Source organism: Triturus cristatus, chromosome 3_1 (assembly GCF_964204655.1).
Source record: "Triturus cristatus chromosome 3_1, aTriCri1.1, whole genome shotgun sequence".
In the NCBI taxonomy this organism is placed as follows: domain Eukaryota; kingdom Metazoa; phylum Chordata; class Amphibia; order Caudata; family Salamandridae; genus Triturus; species Triturus cristatus.
The window spans coordinates 631,128,766-631,152,827 of record NC_140583.1 but is presented as its reverse complement, the minus strand read 5'-3'; the positions used below and the strand labels follow the sequence as shown (position 1 = coordinate 631,152,827).

The 24,062-nt window shown below is 47.8% G+C and overlaps 1 protein-coding gene across 2 annotated transcripts in view; it reads left to right on the top strand.

The window, feature by feature from the left end:
* The window catches only part of MAP2K5 (mitogen-activated protein kinase kinase 5), a 1,189,932-nt gene extending 1,170,767 nt beyond the window's left edge, over positions 1-19,165 (top strand). For both annotated transcript variants that reach the window (XM_085644598.1, XM_085644597.1), the window contains one exon: positions 18,917-19,165. In XM_085644598.1, coding sequence (XP_085500724.1) covers positions 18,917-19,021 — 105 coding nt within the window. In that variant the 3' untranslated portion in view covers positions 19,022-19,165. The remainder of the gene's footprint in view (positions 1-18,916) is intronic.
* The last annotated feature ends 4,897 nt before the right edge of the window (positions 19,166-24,062 follow it).

The window sequence follows — 24,062 nt, the reverse complement described above, 5'->3', positions numbered from 1 at the left end:
GGTGGTGTCGGTCGACTCCACGTCCTGGGCGCCGGGATACGAAGGAGGGAGCTTCCTATGCTGTGGCAGTGAGGAGGGAAGCCGAGGTCCTTGGCCTCAAGCTCCCTACAGTGGCAGTCGGGACTAACCTCCTGAAAGAGGTGCTTCAGCCTGCGGCTTCCTCTTCTGAACCCCTTTTGCCGTTCAATGAAGCCCTCAAAGACGTCCTTCTGGGCACTTGGTCCAAGCCTAGCACAGGGGCTCCTGTAGATAGGACGATTGTCCGCCGCCACTGCCCCTCTCTGGGCAACCCAGCGTTCCTGACTAAACACCCCTCCCTTGAGAGCTTGGTAGACTAAGACTCTTCGTCAAAAGGCACATTCCCTTCCGCTCTCCCAGATAGGGAATCCAAAAAGCTGGACCATCTTGGGAAGAAAATTTTCTCTACCTCCATCTTGGCATTGCAGTCGGTGAATACCGCATGCCTCTTGGACCTCTACTCCCATACTATCTGGGATATGGTCCCGCAGGTGATGCCTCAGTGCCCAGAGGAGGCCCGGACCATTCTCTCTCAAGCGGAGAGACGCAGCCAAATTCACCATATGATGTGGAGTGGATACCACCGACTCACTGGGCAGAACGATTGCCACGCTGGTTGCTGTTAGACGGTATGCCTGGTGGAGGACTTCTGGCTTCTCAGGGGATGTCCAGTCTTCTTTGATGGACATGCCATTTGATGGCATTTGCCTTTTTGGCGACAAGGTATACTCAGTGCTTGAGCACTTCAAGGATTTTCTAGCTATGGCCAGATCCTTGTGCTTCACCGCTACCTCATGTCCATCTCAATCTACCTTTTGTCCATTTTGTGGCTACGGAAGGGGCATCCAGCCATGTCCTGCCCAGCCACAGAGTCAGGCAAACTTTCCAGCTTCTGCGTGGCCACAGACGTAGGACCCAGTGTCCTCGCCGGTCAGAGAGCCAACGGGCAGGCCAATTCACCCTTTCCTTCCTAGTCTGACGTTTCAGGTCCAACAATGGCAATTGGCGGCAGGGTCTGCCATCACCTCTTCCCCTGGTAATCCATCATGTCGGACAGGTGGGTTCTGCAAATAGTCGGAAGGGGCTACTCCCTCACCTTCGAGACTACCCCTTCCTCCATGCCACCTTCTTACGATTGCATGACGAAGGATTATTTACCACTCCTCCACCAGGAAGTATTGGCTCTCTTGCCCAAGGGGACTATAGAGAGGGTCCCTGTGCCAGAAGTAGGTTGTGGTTGTTATTCCCGCTACTTTCTGGGACCCAAGAAGGACAAAGGCCTGCGTCCTCTTAGACCTCCAGGCCCTCCACTTCTTCCTCCGGAAGGAGAAGTTAAAAATGCTCACTCTAGCCCAAGTTCTGTCTGCACTCGATCCAGGAGACTGGCTGGTGGTGTTGGACTGCAGGACACTTATTTTCATATTCCCGTCCTTCCGGCCCACAGACGTTACCTCCTGTTCACGGTGGGCCACAAGCACTTCCAGTTCACGGTGCTCCCCTGTGGCCTTAACCAGTGACCTTCGGGTGTTTACAAAGGTGATGACAGTGGTTGTAGCTCATCTGCGCAGATCAGGGGTTCCAGTCTTGTCCTACCTCGACAACTGGCTTTTGAAGGCGGGCTCGCCCCAGGCTGTTGTCTCCCATCTCCAGACTACGGTGGGCCTCCTGCATTTGCTGGGACTCACTATCAACGTGCCAAAGTCACACCTGACTCGCTCTCAGACGCTCCCTTTCATCAGGCAGTTCTGGACACAGTGCAGTTTCAGACCTATTCTCCTGAGCAGTGAGTCTGGAATATTCAGGCTGTGATACTGATGTTTCAGCCTCTATCCCGGATTTCGGTGAGAATGACTCTGAGGCGGCTCACCTCATGGCCTCCTGCTGGTGGATCATGCCAGATGGCATTTGCAGGCTCTGCAGTGGGATCTGAAGTTCCAATGGGCGCAGCATCAGGGGAATCTTTCCGACTACGTCCAGATCTTGGAGGGAACTGAGCACCAACTGCAGTGGTGGCTCACGAACCAAGATTGGGTCAGAGGCAGATCCCTCTCCCTTCCCCTACCAGATATAAACGTGGTGACGGATGTATCACTTCTGGTATGGGGTGGCCACCTGGGAGAGAAGGAGATCAGAGGTGTCTGGTCTCCGGGGGAATCCGGCCTCCATATCAACCTTTTGGAGCTTTGGGTGATCAGACTGGCACTGAATGCATTCCTTCTCTGTCTCAGGGGGAAAGTGGTGCAGGTGTTTACTAACAACATCACCGCCAGGTGCTACTGCAATAAACAGGGTGGGGTGTGGCTGTGGAGCCTTTGTCAAGAGGCTCTCCGCCTCTGGACATGGCTGGAACATCAGTGAGTTTCACGGCTCTATGCTTCTGGTGTGGAAAGTCTCGTTAAGAACTGACGTCTATTTAGGTCCCGCGACGTCATCCTGGCGCCCACGATGCCGACGACGGAAGCGGAGCCGACTGATGCCACCTAACGTCGCTCAGGGGTACTGGTGAAAAAAAAATCTCTGGATCCAGAGTGACGCCTGGGGGGAAATTCTAAGGTACGGAATCTACAACTAACATATGTCTTTACCAGATATATCGTTGCCGAAGGTAAGTAACTTTCTCTTCAAGATGCTGACCTTGGCTACGGTCTTGTCGGCCCTGGAACCTGGAGACTGGATAGTAGCGCTGGACTTGCAGGATGCTTATTTTCAAATCCCTGTCCTGCAAGCCCACAGGCATTATCTGAGGTTCACAGCTGGCCACAAGCATTTCCAGTTCGTTGTGCTCGTCTGCAGCCTCATCAGTGCCACCCGGTTATACATGAAAGTGATGGTGGTGTTTGCAGCTCATGTTCGGTTGTGGGGGAGGAGGACTCTGCTCTATTCCGGGATCTCAGTTCCACATCAACCTTCTGGAGCTGGGAGCGATCTGCTTGGCTTGGAAAACCTTCTTCCCGTCTATCAATGGAAGGCTGATTCAGGTGTTCACAGACAACACCACCATTTAATATACTGCCGATACCACTCCTGTACCAATTTCTCAAAATTAGGACCAACCCGGCCCAAGTCATCCTAGTGGTTCTGGTTTGGGCACAGAGAGCCATGAACATTGGTCCTCCGATCATGCAGCTCCTTCGGGGGCAGGGTCCTGCAGACGTACCTGTGCACTCTCCGCCTTCATGCATGGAGATTGAGCGGTAACAGTTGGGGGTTTTCGAACTTCCTCTCGAGGTATATGATATCTTATTAGCGACCAGGCAGCCCTCCACTAAAACTGTACACACCGGGCATTGGGATACGTTTGTGGCCTGATGTTCTCGCGTTACGTGGAACCGCTTACTGCACCACTATCAGAGTTGTTGCTGTTTGTTCTATTTTTAAGCTGTCAAGTTTTTACACTGGGCATGGTTAAAGGCTATCTATCGGCTATTTGGGTTTTCCTATGGTGAATTAGTTATTACGTTACTCCACATTTTTGGCGTGGAAATAGTCATGAAAGAATCTTATGTCAGATTGCCAGAGTGGCTCTTATATAAGCACTGCAATGTATCTTCCGACTCGGAGCCGATCAATGGCTCCTACAGGTGTGCAGAGGTACTGCTCCAAATCTTTCGTATACAGTCTGACACCCAATAATATTATAAGGTGAAGAATCTGTGAGTAGAGTCTGTACCAGAAAAGGTGTTAACAAAGGTAAGTAACTTTGGTGAATAGGCAGATGCAGCAATAAAGTGCTTTAAGAACAGCAGGGTCATGGCTCACTCCCTAGGACTGGCTGCTGCCCCTCTCCAGCAGCACTCCTACTTTCTTCCCTCCTATGGCTATGATACAGGATTTCAGTCTTGCCAATACCACCTATAACTAAAAGGTCAGGCTCCCACTGGCTGCGTGTACATCAAGGGTACTGTTTTGCCCTGTGCTCCTCCCCTCCTGCCCTCAGACCTCTTTTGTACCCCTTCCTCGGCGCACTGCCACCTTGGAGGAGGCAGCATATAGCACTGTCTGCCTGCATAGCAAGCGGTCACCTCAGACCAGTAGGTGTCGGACAACTAGGACATCTCCAACAAAATTGTAAGGCGTGGTTACGCCTTTACATTCCTCGAGACACCACCACCATTGCCACTGTCTGTACAACGGTTGTTGGTGGATCATCACATGGATTACAACAGGCTGTGCAGGCTCTTTTAGCCCAAGGAGCCATCGATAGAGTTCCAACACCAGCAGTAGGTGATGGTTGTTACTTCCACTACTTAATAGTGCTGAAAAAGGGCAGCGATCTCCATCCTATTCTAAATCTTTGCACTCTCAAGGCCTTTCTGAAAAAAGGACAGGTTAAAAAATGCTCACCCTTTGTAACCGGGGGAAGCAGACTGAGTATAACCCTGCCGGGAACCCAGAAGTGACCAACTTAATTTCCCCTCTTCTCTCTCACCAGTCAGAGGAGTGAACCCACCCGGGAGTTCACTATCCCATCTCGGGCAAGGAAAAAGGACCTTGTTTCTTTAAGTGGGAAGATTTACCGCCAAGCCACGCCCCCAGCGATGACGACGAGGAGGACTGGCCTCAAAAACACGGAAGCGGGACACAACCAGTGTGTGCTTACGCCGGAGGAGTAGAGAGGAGACGGAGCGGGAACAGACGGAGAGGAAGAGAGAAACCTGAGAACAGCGAACTCCGGAGGAACGAGAGAGAACAAGACGGTGACGACATCCCAAGGACCGGACGACGAGCGACGAGAGCCAGGAGGCCAACGACTCCGAGAGCCGCCCAGCCACGTTCCCGGAGGAGCGTGGCTCTCGCAGGTACGCAAGCGTTTCACGGGCTGGGTGGGACGGAAGGGGAAACCTTCGCTAGATGCTTAAGGGGCCGACTTTCTCCTAGTGTGCTTTTTGGGTATCCCGGTGAATTCCCCTCCCCAGCACCAGATTGCGCTGTTTGCTGTGTTGTGCACCTGGAGGTCCCTCACTCCCTTCCCCCACCAACATCGTTTGACAAGAGAGCGCTCATACTTGGTTTTTGTTTTGTTTGTGTTTCCTCAACCCCCTGCACTACGCCGCCTTCCGTGGGCCGAGCCACCCCGAATTGGACCGGACAAAGGGAAGACCGAGAGGGGAAAGAAAGAGGGGCTCTCCTGACACCGCTACAGAGACACCGTTGCCGTACTACCGGCGAACTTACCTCTGCAAACCTGTAAACAGACCAATAAAACCCGTTGTACCTCCTCATCGCTCTTCCGTGGTTTCTTCAAGCCCACAAGTGGTGGAGAATGCGGGCACAATAGCCGCCATCTGTACTACCAAGATGGAAGCGTTGATACAACACCTGGTGAAGGGCCAGGATCAACTTGGATGGGTGGTGGAACAGCAACTAAACTCCGCCCAAGCCGATAAAGACACGTTTAAGAATACCGTGACCGCCCAATTGGAAGGGCTACAAAAGCTGTTAAGCGCCCAGGGGGTCCCTACACAACAGGAAGCGCGAACACCCACCCCGGGGCCTTCCGGGATCTCCCTTCAAAAATACCAAGTAGGGGAGGACCCTGATGCATTTTTGCTCAATTTTGAACGGGTCGCCCACGCTTGTGGCTGGCCAGTGGAAAAATGGCCGTTCTTTTTAGCCCCTTTGCTCACGGCTGAAGCCCAAGCGGCCTATCAGGTTGCTAATGGGGGGGGTACCACCCCCTCTGTAGAGATCAAAAGGTGATTCTGGACCACCTAGGACTTGATGCAGAAGCATATAGAGTACGATTTCGCACAGAGCGGAGCACCCCCGGGGAGAACCCTAAAACGCTGTTTTTAAGGCTGAAGATGGCAGCAGACAAATGGTTGACCCCGACTGATAGCACCAAAGAGGAAATAATGAACCGAATATATTTAGAACAGTTCCTAGAAGCCCTACCCTATAACTCACAGAAATGGTTACACCAGCACCTTCGTCTGACCACCGAACAAGGCATAGATATGGCTGCAACTTTTGCTCGAGCCCAACCCAAACAACCTGCATGGGAACCAGAGAAAACCAGCCGCCCCGTAGGGACCCGATATGACAGGAAATCCCGGGTGGAACCCTCATAAGCTCTCTCCCCAAAACCGGTGGTACCATCCTTTCACCCCAGTGCTTTGAGTGTGGAGCTTGGGGCCACATCGCACGGCTGTGCCCCCAACGGAAACCGTCCGAAGAACCCATGGAAGTCGGCTATGTCCCTAAAGCCATCCTTTATACCGCCGAGATGGGGAGCGCATTCCACGTAAGTGTACGGGTGAACGGGACGGTAATAAAAGCCCTCCTAGACTTACCCGAGGGGATACAGTGTTCTATCAGGGTGGGTGTGTTGGATTCCCTTCCGGAAGAGCTCATAATAGGGACAGATAACCCCAAGTTCTTAGACCTGTTCCTTGACACACTACAACAGCAGTCCACCCCCGAAAGCAACGGCCAGACCCCACACACACCACTCCCGGCCCTGATAGCCCCCGAACCCTGGATAATAGACAGGAGCTTTAAATTCGCCCAAGTAAATGATGCCACCCGCCTTATTGCAGACAGGTTCCTAGAATTGTTTTCCAGGGTAGGTTTCCCCAAAGAGGTCCTGACGGATCAAGGGACTCCGTTATGTCCCGAATTATGAAAGAAGTTTGTGGGCTCCTGCAGCTACGGCAGAACCGAACGTCGGTTTACCACCCCCAAACTGATGGTCTCGTTGAAAGGTATAACGGAACTATAAAATCCACACTGAAGAAAATGCTATCCGTAAATGGTAAGGACTTGGACCAGCTCCTGCCCTTGGCCCTATATGTCATAAGGGGACAGCAACAGAGCAGCCTTGGTTGCTCGTCGTTCGAAATGTTGTACGGCCGGCAACCCCGGTCTCTCCTGGAGATGACCAAGGAGGCGTGGGAAAAAGAAGAAGGGGAACAGGAACGTGGAATGTTGGAATATACGAAAGCCTTAAAATCCAAGATCGGAAAGCTGAGATACCTCGCCTATTCTAATTTGGAGAAGAACCAAAGTAAACAGAAGACTTATTATGACAAGGGGCGAAAATGGAGGAGGTTGGAAATCGGAGATTGGGCTCTGGTCCTTCTACCGTCCTCCACGAAGAGGTTTCATGCGGAATGGAAGGGACCTTATCGAGTGGTAGGAACCATAGGGAAAACCAATTACCAGCTACAAGTGGAGTCACGAAAACGCCAAACATACCACATTAACCTACTAAAAAAATGGTTGGGACCCCCACCAAAGGCGGCACACCTGACTCTCCCGACGCCTGGCCCCTCCCACTCCACCCTGACAGATTTAGTGGTAAATGAGGAGCTAAGAGATCCCGAAAAAGAGGACCTCCTGAAGACCATGACTCCTTTCGCCCATCTCTTTTCGGACCAACCGGGCAAAACCGCATTGACAGAACATCGGATTGAAACAACCCCAGGAAAAATTATTAAACAGCGCCCCTATCGCGTACCAGCGGCCAAGAGAGCAGCCATACAGAAGGAAGTGGAGTATATGTTGCAGTTGGGGGTTATAAGGCCCTCTAGGAGTGAGTGGTCCTCACCCATCGTCATGGTACCAAAACCGGACTGAAGTGCTCGGTTCTGCATGGACTTTAGAACCCTCAATGAGATCTCCTCTTTTGACGCATATCCCATCCCACGTATAGCCGAACTGATAGAAAAATTGGGGGAAGCCAAATACATCACCACCTTGGACCTGACCAAAGGGTACTGGCAGGTACCCTTGCGAGAAGAAGACCGAAAGAAAACTGCCTTCGCTACCCCGAACGGACTCTTCGAGTTCACCGTGCTTCCATTCGGCTTGCACGGGGCCCCCGCAACGTTCCAACGTCTCATGAACACCGCTCTCCAGGACTACCAGTCGTTTTCGTCTGCGTACCTAGACGACATCGTGATCTTCAGCCCCGACTGGGAAACCCACTTACGCCATCTCCAGACCATTTTATTGGCGCTAGACCAAGCAGGATTGCACATCAGCTCCAAAAAGTCAAGGGTGGGATATCAAAAGGTGAAATATCTTGGGTACGTGTTAGGACACGGCATGATAGAACCCCAAATAGAAAAAGTCAGAGCCATTGCTGAAACCCCTTTTCCTAGTACTAAGAAAGAAATGAGAGCTTTTTTAGGATTAGTAGGATATTATCGCCGCTTCATACCTCAATTCTCCCAAATAGCAGCCCCCCTCACGGACACGCTCAAACAAGAGATTAGAGCCCAGACCCTCTTATTTCCCACACCATTAATGTGGAAGGCTTTCAATACCTTGAAGTGAGTCATCACCACCAGTCCCGTGTTGTCCTCCCCTGATTTCACCCGGCCCTTCATCCTCCACACGGATGCCTCCGATTATGTTATATAATGTATAGGGGCTGTTCTCTCCCAATTATCCGGCGAGGGCATGGACCATCCCATCCTGTACATCAGTAGGAAGCTTTTTCCCCGGGTATTGAAATACCCTACCGTTGAGAAGGAATGCCTGGCAATAAAATGGGCTGTAGATAAACTACGGTATTATCTAGAGGGCCGTCCCTTCACCCTTTACACGGATTACGCTCCCCTGCAGTGGATGAGCCAGAACATCTCCCTAAACCTGAAGGTGCTGAGATGGTTTCTCTCCCTTCAGCCCTTTTCATTCACGGTTAAACATCGAAAAGGCACCGACGATGGGAGTGCAGATTACCTCTCTCGTTTTCCTCTCCCTGATCGGGAGAATCCTAGGGGGGAGGTGTGTAACCGGGGGAAGCAGACTGAGTATAACCCTGCCGGGAACCCAGAAGTGACCAACGTAATTTCCCCTCTTCTCTCTCACCAGTCAGAGGAGTGGACCCACCCGGGAGTTCACTATCCCATCTTGGGCAAGGAAAAAGGACCTTGTTTCTTTAAGTGGGAAGGATTACCGCCAAGCCACGCCCCCAGCGATGACGACTGGCCTCAAAAACACGGAAGTGGGACACAACCAGTGTGTGCTTACACCGGAGGAGTAGAGAGAGGAGACGGAGCGGGAACAGACGGAGAGGAAGAGAGAAACCTGAGAACGGCGAACTCCGGAGGAACGAGAGAGAACAAGACGGTGACGACATCCCAAGGACCGGACGACGAGCGACGAGAGCCAGGAGGCCAACGATTCCGAGAGCCGCCCAGCCACCCCCCCGGAGGAGCGTGGCTCTCGCAGGTACGCGAGCGTTTCACGGGCTGGGTGGGACGGAAGGGGAAACCTTTGCTAGATGCTTAAGGGGCCGACTTTCTCCTAGTGTGCTTTTAGGGTATCCCGGTGAATTCCCCTCCCCAGCACCAGATCGCACTGTTTGCTGTGTTGTGCACCCGGAGGTCCCTTACTCCCTTCCCCCACCGACATCGTTTGACAAGAGAGCGCTCATACTTGGTTTTTGTTTTGTTTGTGTTTCCTCAACCCCCTGCACTACGCCGCCTTCCGCAGGCCGAGCCACCCCGAACTGGACCGGACAAAGGGAAGACCAAGAGGGGAAAGAAAGAGGGGCTCTCCTGACACCGCTACAGAGACACCGTTGCCGTAGTACCGACCAACTTACCTCCGCAAACGTGTAAACAGACCAATAAAACCCTTTGTACCCCCTCATCACTCTCCCGTGGTTTCATCAAGCCCACACTCTTGCGCACTTCCTGCCTGCCCTGGAGACTGGATGGTAGCGTTAGACCTGCAGTGCGCCTATTTTCATATCTCCATTCTGCAGGCCCCCAGGCTTTATTTGCAGTTCATGGTGGGTTCCGAGCAATTTCAGTTTGCTATGCTCTCCTTTGGGCTCACCAGTGCCACTTGGGTGTTAACATAGTGATGAGGTGGTTGCTGCTCACCTTCGGAGTTTGTGGATCCCAGTCTTTTACTACCTTGAGTATTGTCTGCTGAAGGTAGGCTTGTCCCAGGCAGTTGTCACCCACCTACAGACTACGATAAACCTTTTGTTCTCGCTGAGTTCACTATCAAATGGCACATGCAGGTTCTACTGTGGGGTGTGAAGTCCCAATGGATGCAGCACTCTGGGAATCTTTCTGACCTGGTCCAGATTTTGGAGGCGATTGCAAGAGATCAGTAGTGGTGGCTAACGAACCGCTGTTGTGTCCATGTTAGACCTCTCTCTCTTCCACATCTACAGCTGACAATGGTGACCAATGCATCACATCTGGGTTGGGGTAGCCACCTGACAGAGGTGGAAATCAGAGGATTCTGGTCTCCAGTGGAATCTCAGCTTCAAATCAACCTTCTGGAACCGTGAGTGATCCCTCGGCTTTGAAAGCCTTCCTCCTGTCCATTAAGTTGGTATTGCAACAAACAGGATGGGGTGGGGGTAGTTGACCACCCTGTGCCAATAGGCTTTGTGCCTCTGGACATGCCTGGAGCTCCAGGACGTCTTCCTGGTTGTGTAGCACCCGGTTGGCTCATTGAACGTCAGGATGGACAAACTCAGCCGTCGATGCTTTGCGGATGACGAATGGCAGCTACACTCGCAGGTGGCATGAGGTCTCTTCCAAAAATGGGGAGAACCTTAGCTTGATCTGTTTGCCACCACCAAGAATGCTCAATGTCAGCACTTCTGCACGTTGGAGTTTCCAAAGCGGCACTCACTGGAAGACGCATTTTGCCTTGAGTGGAATTCAGGACTCTTGTATTCCTTTCCCCCGATATCACTCCTGCCCCAATTTCTCAAGAAGATCAGAAACGTCCAGGCCCAAGTAATTCTAGTGGCTCTGGATTGGGCACATAGAGTATGGTATCCGAAACTCCTGAGACTGTGAATCAGTACTCCGATCAGGCTGCCCCTTTGAGAGGATCAAAATGGTCTTTCTAGTTGGCCAGGGGGCTCAGCGAGCTTCAAGGTTCATCCTCTGTACAGCAGCTTTTTCCCTAACAAACTGGCTCTTCAGCCGTGTGCCTCTTTTCCTGCCGAAGGTTGTTACCCCATTTCAGGTCGGTCACAGTATCACTATGACTTAATTTTTCCCTCTGCCTCATCCTTCCAAGGAGGAGGAGAGACTCAATCACCTGGATCTTAGAGAGATCTCTCCTTCTACATCAATCTCACCAAAGACCATCAGGTGGACAGTCAACTCTTAATCGGATTCACTGGAGCGAAAAAGATGAAGGCTGTGCAGAAGCGGACCATCTCTCCATTTATTGTACTCTGTATTAAAATCTGCTACGGATTAGCTGTGAAGGTTTGCAATTTGCACTGGTAAAGGTTGCTTATCGACTCTTTTGGCCTTCCTGTAGGACCAGTCGTCCGTGTTCAACTTTTGGGATAAGATTTTTAAAAGATACGAGTCATTTTTACCCCCAAGCTCTTTGTGATGCCACAGAGGGACCTTAACCTGAAAAAGACCTTTAGTGCCAGATTTTTTATCTTATAATATTACTTAGACATCAGACTGGATCGAAAAGTTGTTGAGAAGTCCCCATGTGTGCTGGTAGGTGGCTCCGTCTGCAAGCATGCACTATGTTTATATAGGTGACACCCCAGCCCACGGACCTCAGTTCCTACTTTTCCGCGCCATCAGCGTGGATCCGGATCGAGCTTGCCTCATTCGCTTTTTGACTGACTTTTTCAACTATGTTGTTGATTTCCACGACCAATGTTCCTTTTTGTTCCATCTTTTTGGAGTATGTCTCCTACAAAACCAACTGATTTTAAACCTTGTGGTGTCTTTCACAGGTAAATGTCTGCTACATTTCCCCACTTAGTGTGTCTTTGGTGCCTGGAGAAGGACCATGTCTCCAAGGCCTACCAGGATGGTAAGACCATGAATCAGAAGACCATCTGCCAGTGGTAGATGAAGCTTCTGGCTGCTCAACATGCATCGCTCCAGCTCCCGTTCGCGATGGAGGACTTGTGACCGCCCTCAGAGTCGCTCACGCCGATCATCATCACTGCCTACTTCTTCAGTTAAGTCTCATAAGAAGTCCAAGAAGTCTTCAACTTTTTGCGCTCATTCCTTTCATCGAACACGGTGCAGGAACGATGCCATAAGTCTAGATACTGCTCCCAGGTCATCTCTGTGGAGCCTGAGCATTTGTCTGCTCCGAGCTTTCCCGAGTTTCCCAAAGACAGAGCCAGCCCAGTCCAACTTGGAGAATTTTATGAGGGCACAAGCCTTATTTTTGTGTGACTGGACCCCTATTGGGTGCCTTCGGGCACCAGGAGTACAAAGGGATTCCGACTTGATTCCTGCTGGTGGGTTCACCCTCTGTGCCAGTCAAAACCTCAGAATCTGTTTGTGGATCCAGATTATTGCAACTTTGCGACCTTGTCTGGGAACCGTTCCAGTGGAGCTGAACCCATTGTAAGAATACCCAACTCCGATACTGAGCCAGACCTGCTTCAAATGACATCAGTTTCGGTGCCAACCACACCCACATAGCCGAAAATGGAGATGGAGCCCAATTTTCCTTAAGGGCACTCTGAAAAACTCAAATGGAGGGGGATCTGAGGATGCCTATGGTTATTCCGACCCCCTAGGAGATTCCATGGCCGATGATACCTGGTATTAGGACCTGGCTGATGCCAGTGGTCGGGACACCTCACCGACACTGGCCTCCTATTTTCGCCCTCACTGGCTACAGAGGAAGGTGACTCCTTTGCAATGGTGATCCATGTGACAGCTGAGGTCCTGGACCTGAGGCTGCCCATGTTAGAAGTCAAGACCAATGTCGTGACAGAGGTGCTTCAACCTGAGGTGCTCCTACAGAACCCCCTACTCCCCTTCAGTGAAGCCCTCACTGATGTCTTGCTTGGGTCTGGGCCAAGCACTCCTGTTCACAGGACCATCTTCTACTGCTATTGCCCCACGCCCAGGGACCAAGCCTATCTCACCCATCATGCCACTGCTGAGAGCCTCATTTTCCATGCCTCCTCCTCCAAAAATAATCCTGGTGCGTTCCCTACAACAACACCGGATAGGGAATCCAAGAGTCTGGAATACCTTTGGAAAGAGGATTTTCTCTTCCACCAGCCTTGCACTTCGCTCACTGAGCACTGTGTGGGTATTGGGCCCATCTTCCTATACTTTATAGGATTTGGTTACGCAAGTCTTGTCCATGGTCTCAGAGGAGACCCGAGCCATATTCTCCCAAGCTATTGTTGGCAGGAGGAATACAGCAAAGTTCACAATCAGATGCAGATTGGATGCAACCGACTCCCTAGGCAGAGACATTGCTTCCACTGTGGAGATTCAGCATCACGTCTGGCTGAAAACATCTGGCTTTCAGGAATGTCCAGGCATTCCTTATGGCTATATGGATTTGGCACTTGAGCTTTTTAGAGATGGTAAAGCCACCACTAGGTCGTTGGGGCTCACCATGGCTCTGTGACAGCCACATTCCACCTTCCTCGGATATGGTAGGGGCTATCAACTGCATCCTTTCTCTCCTAGCCACCATGACCAGCAGGCACCTTGTTCCTTTTGTGACCGTAGACGAGGCTCCCACAAGCCTCATAGGAAACACGCGCAGAGGTCTACCCAATCCGCTCCTCCCCCTCCGGCAGCCACAGCCTCAAACCCCTTTAATATGTCCTCCAACTATCATGGGCACCCAGTTGGTGGCAGGATTCAGCACCACCTGCCCCAATGGCAGGAGATAACATCGGAAAAATGGGCTCTTCAGATTGTCTATCGGGGTTACGCTCTACCTTTCCAACAGACCACACCACCCGTGCCACCGTCCCTTGATCAGCTGACAAAGGACCACCTTTTGCTTTTGCAACAGGAAGTGCTGGCTCTTCTGGCCAAAGGAGCTAATGTGAAGGTGCTGGTAGAAGAAGTAGGCCATGGTTAATTTTCCCGCTACTTTCTGGTACCGAAAAAAGGACAGAGGCCTCCCCACCAGACTAGACCTACGCCCTCTCAAGTACTTCCTGAACATGGAAAAGTTCAAGATGCTCACTATGGCTCAGGTCCTGTCTGCCCTCAACCCTGGAGACTGTAAGGTAGTGTTGGACTTGCAGGATGCCTATTTCTAGATCTCCGTCCTGCCTGTCCACCAACTTACCCGTGATTCACGATAGACCATGAGCATTATCAGTACGCAGTGCTCCTCTTTTGCCTTACCAGCACCCCTCGGGGTTCACCAAGGTGATGGCGGTGGTTGCAGCACTTCTGAGGAGGCTAGGGGCACTAGTCTTTCCTTACCTCAACAACTGGTTTTTGAAGGTGGGCTCCCCCCGGGCAGTTGTCTCCTACTTCCAGATTAAGGCGGGCCTCCTGTATTCACTGGGGTTCACTTTAAACTTGTGGATGTTACACCTGACATTTTCTCAGACACTCACTTTCATTGGAGCTGTTCTGGATACAGTACAGTTTTAAGCCTATCCTCAGGAAAAGTGAGTCCAGGATATTACGGTTATGATTTTGATGTTTCAGCCTCTATCCTGGATTTCAGTGAGACTGACCCTGAGTCACCTGGGTCTCATGGTCTCCTGCATCCTGCTGGAAAAACATGCCCATTAGCATATGCAGGCTGTGCAGTGATATCTGAAGTTCCAGCAGGTGCAGCACCAGGGTAATTTCTCTGACCTGGTCCAGGCATTAGAAGAAACTGCAAAAGATCTACAGTGGTGGCTGATGGATTGTGATTGGTTAAGCAAAATACTCCTCTCCCTTCCCAACTCAGATACCATAGTGGTGATAGATGTGCCACTCCAGGGTTGGGGCAGCTATCTGGGAGAGGTGGCAATGAGAGGACTCTGGTCTCCGGCGGAATCTTAATACTAAATAAACCTGTTGGACCTGAGAGCGATTGGCCTGGCGTTCAAAGCCTTTTTTCTTCCATCAAGGGAAGACTGGTTCGAGGGTTCACAAAAAACAACACCGCCATGTTACATTCTTATAAATAGGGCTAGGTGGGGCCATGGACCCTGTGTCAAGAGGCCCAGCGTCTCTGGATATGGCAGGAATGTCAAGGTATTTTCCTGGTGGTTCAGTTTGTGGCAGGCTGTCTGAACACTGGAGTGGGCAAACTCAGCCATTGATGTCTCGCGTATCACGAACGATGTTGTCATCAGGAGGTGGTGCAAGGTCTCTTCAAAAATTGGGGAGGTCCTAGGTTAGATCAATTCGCCACTGCTGTGAATGCGCAATATCAGCACTTGTGCACGATGGAGTTTCCAAGGCGACTCTCACTTGGAGACGCATTTTGTCTCAAGTGAAACTCATGACTCCTGAACACCTTTCCGACAGTTCCACTCCTGCCCCAAGTTCTCAAGAAGATCAGGAACGAGCGGACACATTCTTGTGGCCCGGCATTGGGCACAGAGAGTCTGGTATCCCAAACTCCTGAGCATGAGCATTTGACCTCTGATCGGACTGCCCCTTCAGGAGGATCTCCTGTTGAAGAAACGGCAGGGTCCTGCACCCTAACCTGCACACTCTTCATTTACGTGCGTGGCGATTGAGTGGCAACAGTTGAGAGTTTTTGACCTCCCTCCAGAAGTGTGTGATGTCATTCTGGCACCCAGACATCCCTCAACAAAAACAGTATGTGCCTGCCAATTGGATACATTTATGACCTGGTGTGCTGCCACGTCCATTGATCCTCTCTCTGTACCTTTGTCTGAAGTCCTTTTGTTTGCCTTATCTCTTGCCCGGCAAAGCCTTGCTCGCACACAGTTAAAGGGTATCGTTCGGCAATCTCGGCCTTCTTGCGGTTGCCAAATCAACCTTCCCTGTTTGAAACTTTGTGACTTGTTTCATGAAACGTTTTCAGCACATTTCCCCTCTATACCTTTTTTATGCCACAATGGGATCTTAACTTAGTTTCCACCTTTTTAAGCCCATTGAGCCCGTAAACAGCTATCATTTGAGACTGCTTGCCATCAAAACAATCTTCTTCATGGCCATAACATCTGCCAGGAGAGTTAGTGAATTACAGGCCTTTCTGTCAACACCTCATATACTATGTTTTTTCCTGACAAGCTGGTCCTTAGGACCCATTCCTTCTTCCTACCCAAGGTCCAAGGTGGTCACACCTTTTCATGTTGGACACATCACGCTGCCTACTATCTTGCCCCCCTCATCCTAACAAGGATGCCCCCCTCATCCTAACAAGGATCCAACTGGATCCAAAAAGAGCATTGTTATTCTACATTGATCTTACCAGAGAATTCCAGGTGATGATCAACTATTTAATGGATTTGTGCGTGCGAAGAAAGCAAAGACAGTACACAAGAGTGCTAGTTGGATTGTACTCCGTCTAAAAATCTGCTACACAGTTGAGAGGAGAGGTGTGGAGCACCTGCCAAAGCGGCTGACTCCGGAGTGCAGGCTCATGGTTCGACCGCCAGTGATAGCTCAGCTCAGCATCATGTGACTCTGTGCAATAGCTCACTTAATCTCCACGACGGCCCCCAGCGCTTTGAAACCTTAAGGTGTGATATGTTCGCGTTTTACAAATGTGGCTCGCACTAGAGCCAAAGCTGCGACTGCTGTGCTAGCTCAAAGAATCCCAGTACTGGACATCTGGCAGGCAGCAATGTGGGCCTCGCCACACACATTTGCCAAGCATTACTGACTGTACAGTCTGGATCGCCGTGATGGGCATTTCGCTCATCTAGTCCTCCAGGACTTTTTGGTGTAATAGAGTTGCTGACCCACCTCGGGGGAGAGATTTCTTTGGTATCTATTCTAAGGTAAGGAATCTGCAGCTAGAAGTTTCTACCAGATGAACAAGTTACTTACTTTCGGTAACTCTTTATTTGGTAGAGACTCTGTCTAGCCTCAGATTCCTTACCGACCCTCCCATCCTCCCCACTGTCCAAATTGTACCTTTCACCTTAAAGAGATCCTTCAGGACCTCACTTTGGCACAGAGGTCAAACCACCTCAACGTGGCTCTGTGCTTCTGGCATGGAAAATAGTCACAATCTGAGTTCAGTGCACTGGTGTGGTGCCTGCATATGCAATGTACACATCACTTCCAGTACGAACAACGCTACGTGGAGCTGAACGATGCCACCTACCTGCATGCAAGGGGACTGCTCAAAAATTTCTGGATCCAGTCTGACTCCTGGGGAATATTCTAAGGTAAGGAGTACGCGGCTAGATAAGAGTCTCTACCAGATAAGGTGTTAATGGAGGAAAGTAACCTGTTCTTTTGCTCCTCACTTTTCTGCATACCTTTGCACAGCTGTCTTTTACATCTCTTGAACTCTGAAAAATGTGTTCCTAGTTGCAGTAGCGTCTGCTCACCTCATGAATGAACTCCAATCTTTGTCGGTACAGTTGCCCTATAGCACTTTTTTCCCCGATAAAGTGATGTTAAGGACCAGGGTGGCCTTCTTGCCTGAATTTGTGACCACTTTTTACTGTGGGCAATCTATCATTCTCCGAACATACTTTGCTTCTCCTTCCCCCTCAAAGGAGGAGGAGAGAATCTACTGGTTGAATCCCAGAAGAGCCTTAAGCTTTTACATCGATCACACCAAAGACCATCAGGTATACAATGAGATCTTTGAGGGGTTTTTTCTGGGGCAAAGAAAGGCAAATCAGTGCAGAAAAGGACATTGTCAAGATGGCCATCCCTCTGCATAAAGATCTGCTAATCATTGACCAAGAAGTAGCCTATGGAAGGCCTATTACACCAAGGGCCAAGGCAGCTTCTAATGCGCTGGCACGAGGATTATCTGTCTTGGACATCTGTCAAGCATTACTAACTTGACAGACAGGTCCGACGAGAAGGGCAAATTTCGCCTGGTTGATCATGGAGGACTGCTTAATCTGGGTCATGCCCCAGATCCATCACTTTTAGAGATACTGCTTTGATATTTATTAAAGCTGAGGAAAAATTGGTAAGAAGTGTCCATCAGAATAACTAGTTATTTATCTTCGGTAACAGTCTTTCTAGTGAATACTCTATCTAACCGCAGATTCCTCTCCTCCTCCCACCTCCCCATTCTGTGGAATGGTCTCTTTTTCAATCTAAAAAATGTCCCAATCTAGAGTTCTGTACACTGCTATTCCTGATTATTGGGCTCTGCGGTCGAAGGAGGGGACAGGGTAAAAAAGAAACAGAAGTCTGCATGCAAGGGTGGCACGTATATGTGGCCTGCTTTGTCACTACTGGAGCAGAGCAGTTCTACTGCGCAGCTGCACGACACCACCTAGCTGTGCACATGATCACAGCTGTCAAAGATTCCTGATTCATTCTGGCACCTGGAAATATTGTAAAGGTGAGGAATCTGTAGTTTGGTTAGTAAATTGTTTTTCTAATGGGGGCTCTGTCTAAATGAAGATTCCCTACTACCCTCCTGCCTCCTCATTCTATGAAATAGTCTCTTTTCCAATTTAAAAATATCCCAATTTAGGAATCGTTGTTGGACTCTGCATCCAAGAGCTCGGACACAGAATGAAGCGGACTTCAGGCAGCAGTGGTGGCGTTTATATGTGGCTCAGTTTGTCACTTCTGGGGTGGAACAGAGTGGGTGTGGGGCTCCCCGACGCCATCTATCAGCGGGCAAGAACAATACTATTCACCTCTTCCAGGTACAGTCTGGCACCCGGGGCTATTCTAAAGGTGAGGAATCAGCAGTGAGATAGAGTAGCCACCAGAAAGAGCATTACCAAAGGTAAATAATTTGTTATTTATGTTTTATTATGACCTATCTAGACATTCAATGAATTCTTCTCGGAGTCGTGGTGTTTTGAAATACAGAGGGCTGCTCTGAGATCTGGAATCTGGTGTGCTCAAAGATTGATGCTCACTATGAGTACCAAAGCCTCAATTCTTTGCACAGGAAGCTACCTTATGAACTATAATCTTGTAACCTTGAATACTAGTGACTGTCAAGCATGCACTTGTCTGGCTTGGCTGGCTTGGATATGATTAGATAGTCTTGTGACCAAATCTGACTCTTCTCTTTTTTTCCCCAGGGTCACCCATTCATCATGCAATATGATGACGGTAGTGTTGAAGTGGTCTCCATGTGGGTGTGCAGAATGTTGGAAGACCGACGCTCACAGCAAGGACCCCCATGAGCTGAAGTCATTGAAAGAATGCACAAGCAAAAGGAAGGCACAAAACATGCAATAATCACAACATCTGTATTTAACAGTTTACTGAGCAATTCCTCACCATAAGTAGAAAGGGTTCATAGACAGCAAGATTTGTCACAATCACTCAGTATAACTTGTAGTTCCTACTGGTGGTTGACCTTGAGTACTATGAATACTTGAGCAAGATTATTGCTAAGTTGCACATCTACTTGCAGCTTGTTCTGGCTTTCAGGCATACGCGCTTCGCAGTCCATACAGTGTATGCAAAGACAGTTCATTTTGTGCTGCCTCTCAGGTGAAAGATATATATATATACATATATATATATATATATATATATATATATATATATATATATATATATATATATATATATATATTTATTTCACTTGAAACTGGAGCATATGTTGCTTGTCTCAGTCAGTTCACTTTGGAGAGTAGTTGCGATACTCGTACATTGTTCGTTGATGTGCAGTCATGTAATGTTGATCATGTGGGAGAAAATTCAGCTGTCTACCAGAGTGAGCTGCTTGCCAGCGACCTTGCAGGAACTGATGGCAGGCAAAAAATATAGTTATTTTATGTTTCTTTTGAAGGTCCTGCAGTGCAGCAGATGGTGGCCTATAGGTTTGTCGATGTAATTTTATTTTCGAACGAGGTAACAAGGTCAAAGCCTTGAGACACTGTTAAATCTGACTAACCTTGGCACATCTCTTATATTGCTAAAGAGAAGTCAACAGCAAGGATACATCTGCCTTTCCTAGGGAACCTACAGTTTACAGTCATTATTTGAAATCCTCACAATGGGGGTTCTATTCAGTATAGTCAGTTACAAGAGTAGAAGTTCATGGCTTGCAAAAAGCGAACAGCATGTCCACATTTGCAATTGTTGACCATGTTTTTGACCAAGACAGACACATTTTAGCTAAGGTGAGTTATTTTCACCCAGATGATGTTTCTTTAACAGTATGGCCTTCAAGGGTGTTGTATAGCAGCCAGGTTTTTCTGGCCGAGTGCCTTACAGCCCTCAAAAGCTTTATGTTGTGTGATGTATGGCAGTCTGAACAATATGTTGTAGTTAATGATCTGGGAATATTTTCTGTGTAAAATAAGATAGTATTAATCTTTTTGTTGAGAGAACATCCTTTCTTATCACAAAGTAGCCCTTAGAGAAGTCACCACTCCAATGCTTTTCAGTGGGATTTCCCCCAAATGTCAATAATATAATCTTTATAAGATTCTCAGTTTAGGGGTGCTTCTTAGCTTGCTGTGAATCTGTTAAGCTAGAGTCAGGAATTTGTTAAACTACAGAGATGCACTGATCGATGGGGAGTGCAGATCTCCAAAAACCATTGGGTGGTCTACCCTTTTCTTTTGGTTTGCATGGTTATTTATTATTAGAAAAGCTGAAAGGACGTTCAGGGTGAAAATCATGTTTTGCTTGTGTGGCTGTAAAAAGTTCTGTTTGCTATCTGAATGCTCCAGAAAAACACCATTATAGAGTGAGATGAAAATAGTTTTTAAGCATTGCCTTTCTAAAGATGTACTCTTCTGTTACTTTTTCTCCCCCTCATTTTCTTAAATGATTCCAAATGAAATAAAAAATTGTAAGTAACTAGAATGAAAGAATTTTTATTTATTTTCAAAGGAAACATTTAGAAAATTGAGTAAGATGGGCAGCAAACTCCTTCAAGAGGAATCTGACACCGCCAGTTTGTCATCAAGTTGCTCCCAAGTCTTGAAAGCAGAGTCAGTTAGCTTTATTTAATTTTGACAATGAAATTAGAATTAGGATCTTAATCACTATATTTTTATTTATTCTCCTGGCTTAACCGTGGTTGATATAGGTGGTGTGCTGTTCATACATTTAATTAAGATTAGAGCACCATTAGAAAAAGATGCAAAGTTAAAAAAGGGAGCTAAAATGGAGGCTAATGTCGACTCAACAACATCCATCTGAAAGACGACTTATATAAAAATAAGCAATAATAATGATATGTAAAAAGCCTTGCATCTCATTCAGATGCAGAAAGCCATATAAAATTGCTAATTAAAAAAACATGCACACTACTAAAAATGAAGGAAAACAATTTCAATAAACCAAAAAAGCCAATTAAAGAGACTAGGAGGCTTGCAAATTGAAATACGGCATCTCCAAAATGTCCACCACTTCCTTATCCAGAGTGTCGTTGAGGCCCAAGATTGAACCAGCATTCACAGACAATACATCGACAGAGGCCTGAAGAACAAGATCCAAGGGACAAAGAGAGTCATCTTCCGCTCATTCAAAGGCAGTCGAAGGCAACAGTGGCAGGAGTGCAGCCTCCGAAGGGGAACTAGATGCCAGAAACCTGAAGGAACGTTCTTCATTGGCAAAGGCAGCTCATAGTAGTCATCTTGCAGGAAAGGGAGCAAAACCACAGGATAACACAACTGATGCACAAGCTGATTTATGTCTTGAGATCAGGACAATTGCATAGCATGGCACAAGTCGAAAGCACACTCAAGAGAGCACCATAGGCAGTGAAACAAAGGCCGCACTCTCAGGAACCACACCGGCCGAAAGGGCATAGACCAGTTTTCGTTTAGTTCCAAGAATAAAGACTCTCCTAAATACTGCATCATGCATTCAAGAAACAGGATGACATGTGGCAGTTTGTTACCTTTAGGACTTGTTGTGGGACATCCATTGTGGAGCAACAAAAATAGAACCAAAATAGCAACCAGAAGGAATAATACAATCGAAATGCCTTCAAAATCAACAAATGTTTAAAAGATGGAATAACACCAAGCATAGTCTGACATGTAGAAACAAATCCAGATCCAGTCACTTAAAAAAAAGTGTGCCACTCCAGCAGTTTTAGAAGCATTGAAACTACGGTGTACCAGCTCACCAAAATGCTGTGGAATTTTTAGTGCACAATAGTGATTGTACCTCAGACGAGGAATCAACTACTTGGAGATCAAAAGTTTCTTGGGCTGATGTTAAAGCCACATCTTTTTGAAGCAATAAACATTTCAGTCTGCTTAATTTATCAAAGCTAATTTAACACTGGGAACCAACAAAAAAACCTATAAAACCATATTATCTGAAAGAAGAGATAAATGGTATTTAACTGCTGACAAGGTGGAGTGTTCTAACCATTGCTTGCAAAACTTTTCCACCCTATTGGTAGTAACTACTCCCGAGTGTTGCGACTGAATATACCAGCAGTCTGGTCTGCTTGCTTTTAACCCCTTGGAAGAGTTTAAAAATCAGGGGTAGTCATTGGTATCAATTGGACACAATAATCACCCATCTGAACTAGAAAATGACGAATTGTAAGATTTATTTTGCACCATCTCATTGAGCTGTACTTCTGTGAAATGAATAAACCATTGTCAATTATCAGACTTTGCAACAGAGGGAATGCTTGGCATATTGAATTTATTAGTAAAAGCCAATCCAAAAGCCAATCCAAGACATGTAGTCTAGTACAGTTGTGTTTAAAAAGATCGTTTGGCGAGGGATCAGACAAGCCCTAAATAAAGCATCTGTGACTTGCCTGTGTTGTTTACCCCAAACAGATTAAGCTCAATATTGTACTTCCAATACTTATAACCCTTCAGGGCCAGTTGTTAAATAAATGAACTTGAATAAATCAGTTTTGTATGTGTGAGCTTATGTTTCTTTGCTGGATAAGGTGTAACCTCATAATATGAAACTGTGTATATAGGGACATGGCCAGAAAAATAAGGAAACTGTATATAATCAGAAATAGCATGTGGAGTACTTGCTCCGTGTAAATAGTGATATGCCTAATGATGGTAACAAAACATTTCACCATAATTTGCAGAATTTAAATGCAAATTTTCATTCTCAAATACAGTGTACGATTCTAATTCAGGTAGCATATTAGAAACAGGCATAACATCCCATTCTTCAGAAATGGAACCTGGGGTAATAACGTCATCCATAGCAACAGTAAAAACATATGGAATTTGCAATGCTTCTGTTGGGCCACAAATGTCATTGGGAACTTTATTCCAAACAGTACCATCATGGACAGGGAATGTGTTAATGTTCACTAGGAACAACACTCTTCTGACCTTATGTGATGAAGAATGGGACGTAAGCACCTCAGCTAACAGTTCTGTTAGAGTATGATCTGAGAGATTATGTCCGTTCAATGGTAGAAAGAAAACTGTAACAGATCCAATCCAGAGGAAGAGAACAATCAATAAAAGAAAAATCCAAAAGACGGACCGTGGAGGAATCAGATAAGTCTGTTTCAGCCAAAGGAAAAGTGCATGAGCACTATGCAAGGAGGTATATGAAGAGTCTGAGGAAAAATCATCAATGTTGATAAAATAACCAGAGGCAGTCTGAGTAAAAACAGGTAATTCATGGGACAGGCAGAGCAGATAGGCACCTCCAAAGGTGGTTGATGGTATATAATTTCATTGCAAGGAGCAGCGGTGGGAAACGGAAAACTCACCTTTGAAACAAATCCTGTGTTTCCATCATTAACTGGTACATTTGAAAGTTCAGCATCTGAAGATCCCTACCAGACTGTAGAAAGATTTAGACTGCTTAGCGCATGTCGAGTGATTTCATTCAGAGTAGAGAGACGTGGCAAGGAACTACACAGAAACCACAGTGGCCTATTATAGAGAACTGGGCACAAGGGGTAACCTGATCAATGGAAATGTTTTGTTTCTGTTTACATCCAGCAAGTTGTGGCAAAATCACAGTTCGACTACCTTTGACAGCAAGGACAGGTACTGGTGCACAGTAGGACAAGCCAAACTCTTTTTATCTGCAATCTTATCTCGGACTAGATCCCCAACTTTAGGAATCCAACCAAAGACCACTGGCTGCTCCTTCACTTCGTCAGTGGCAGAAGGTTTACATTTCAAATTGGAGTGCTCATCTTGGAAGTCTTATAATTCCTGTATCGCCCAAAAAACGTTCATTGATGTCAAAGGGCGAATCTCCAGCCACTGTGCCAGGATTATCAAGATCTGGAACAATCATTTGGAC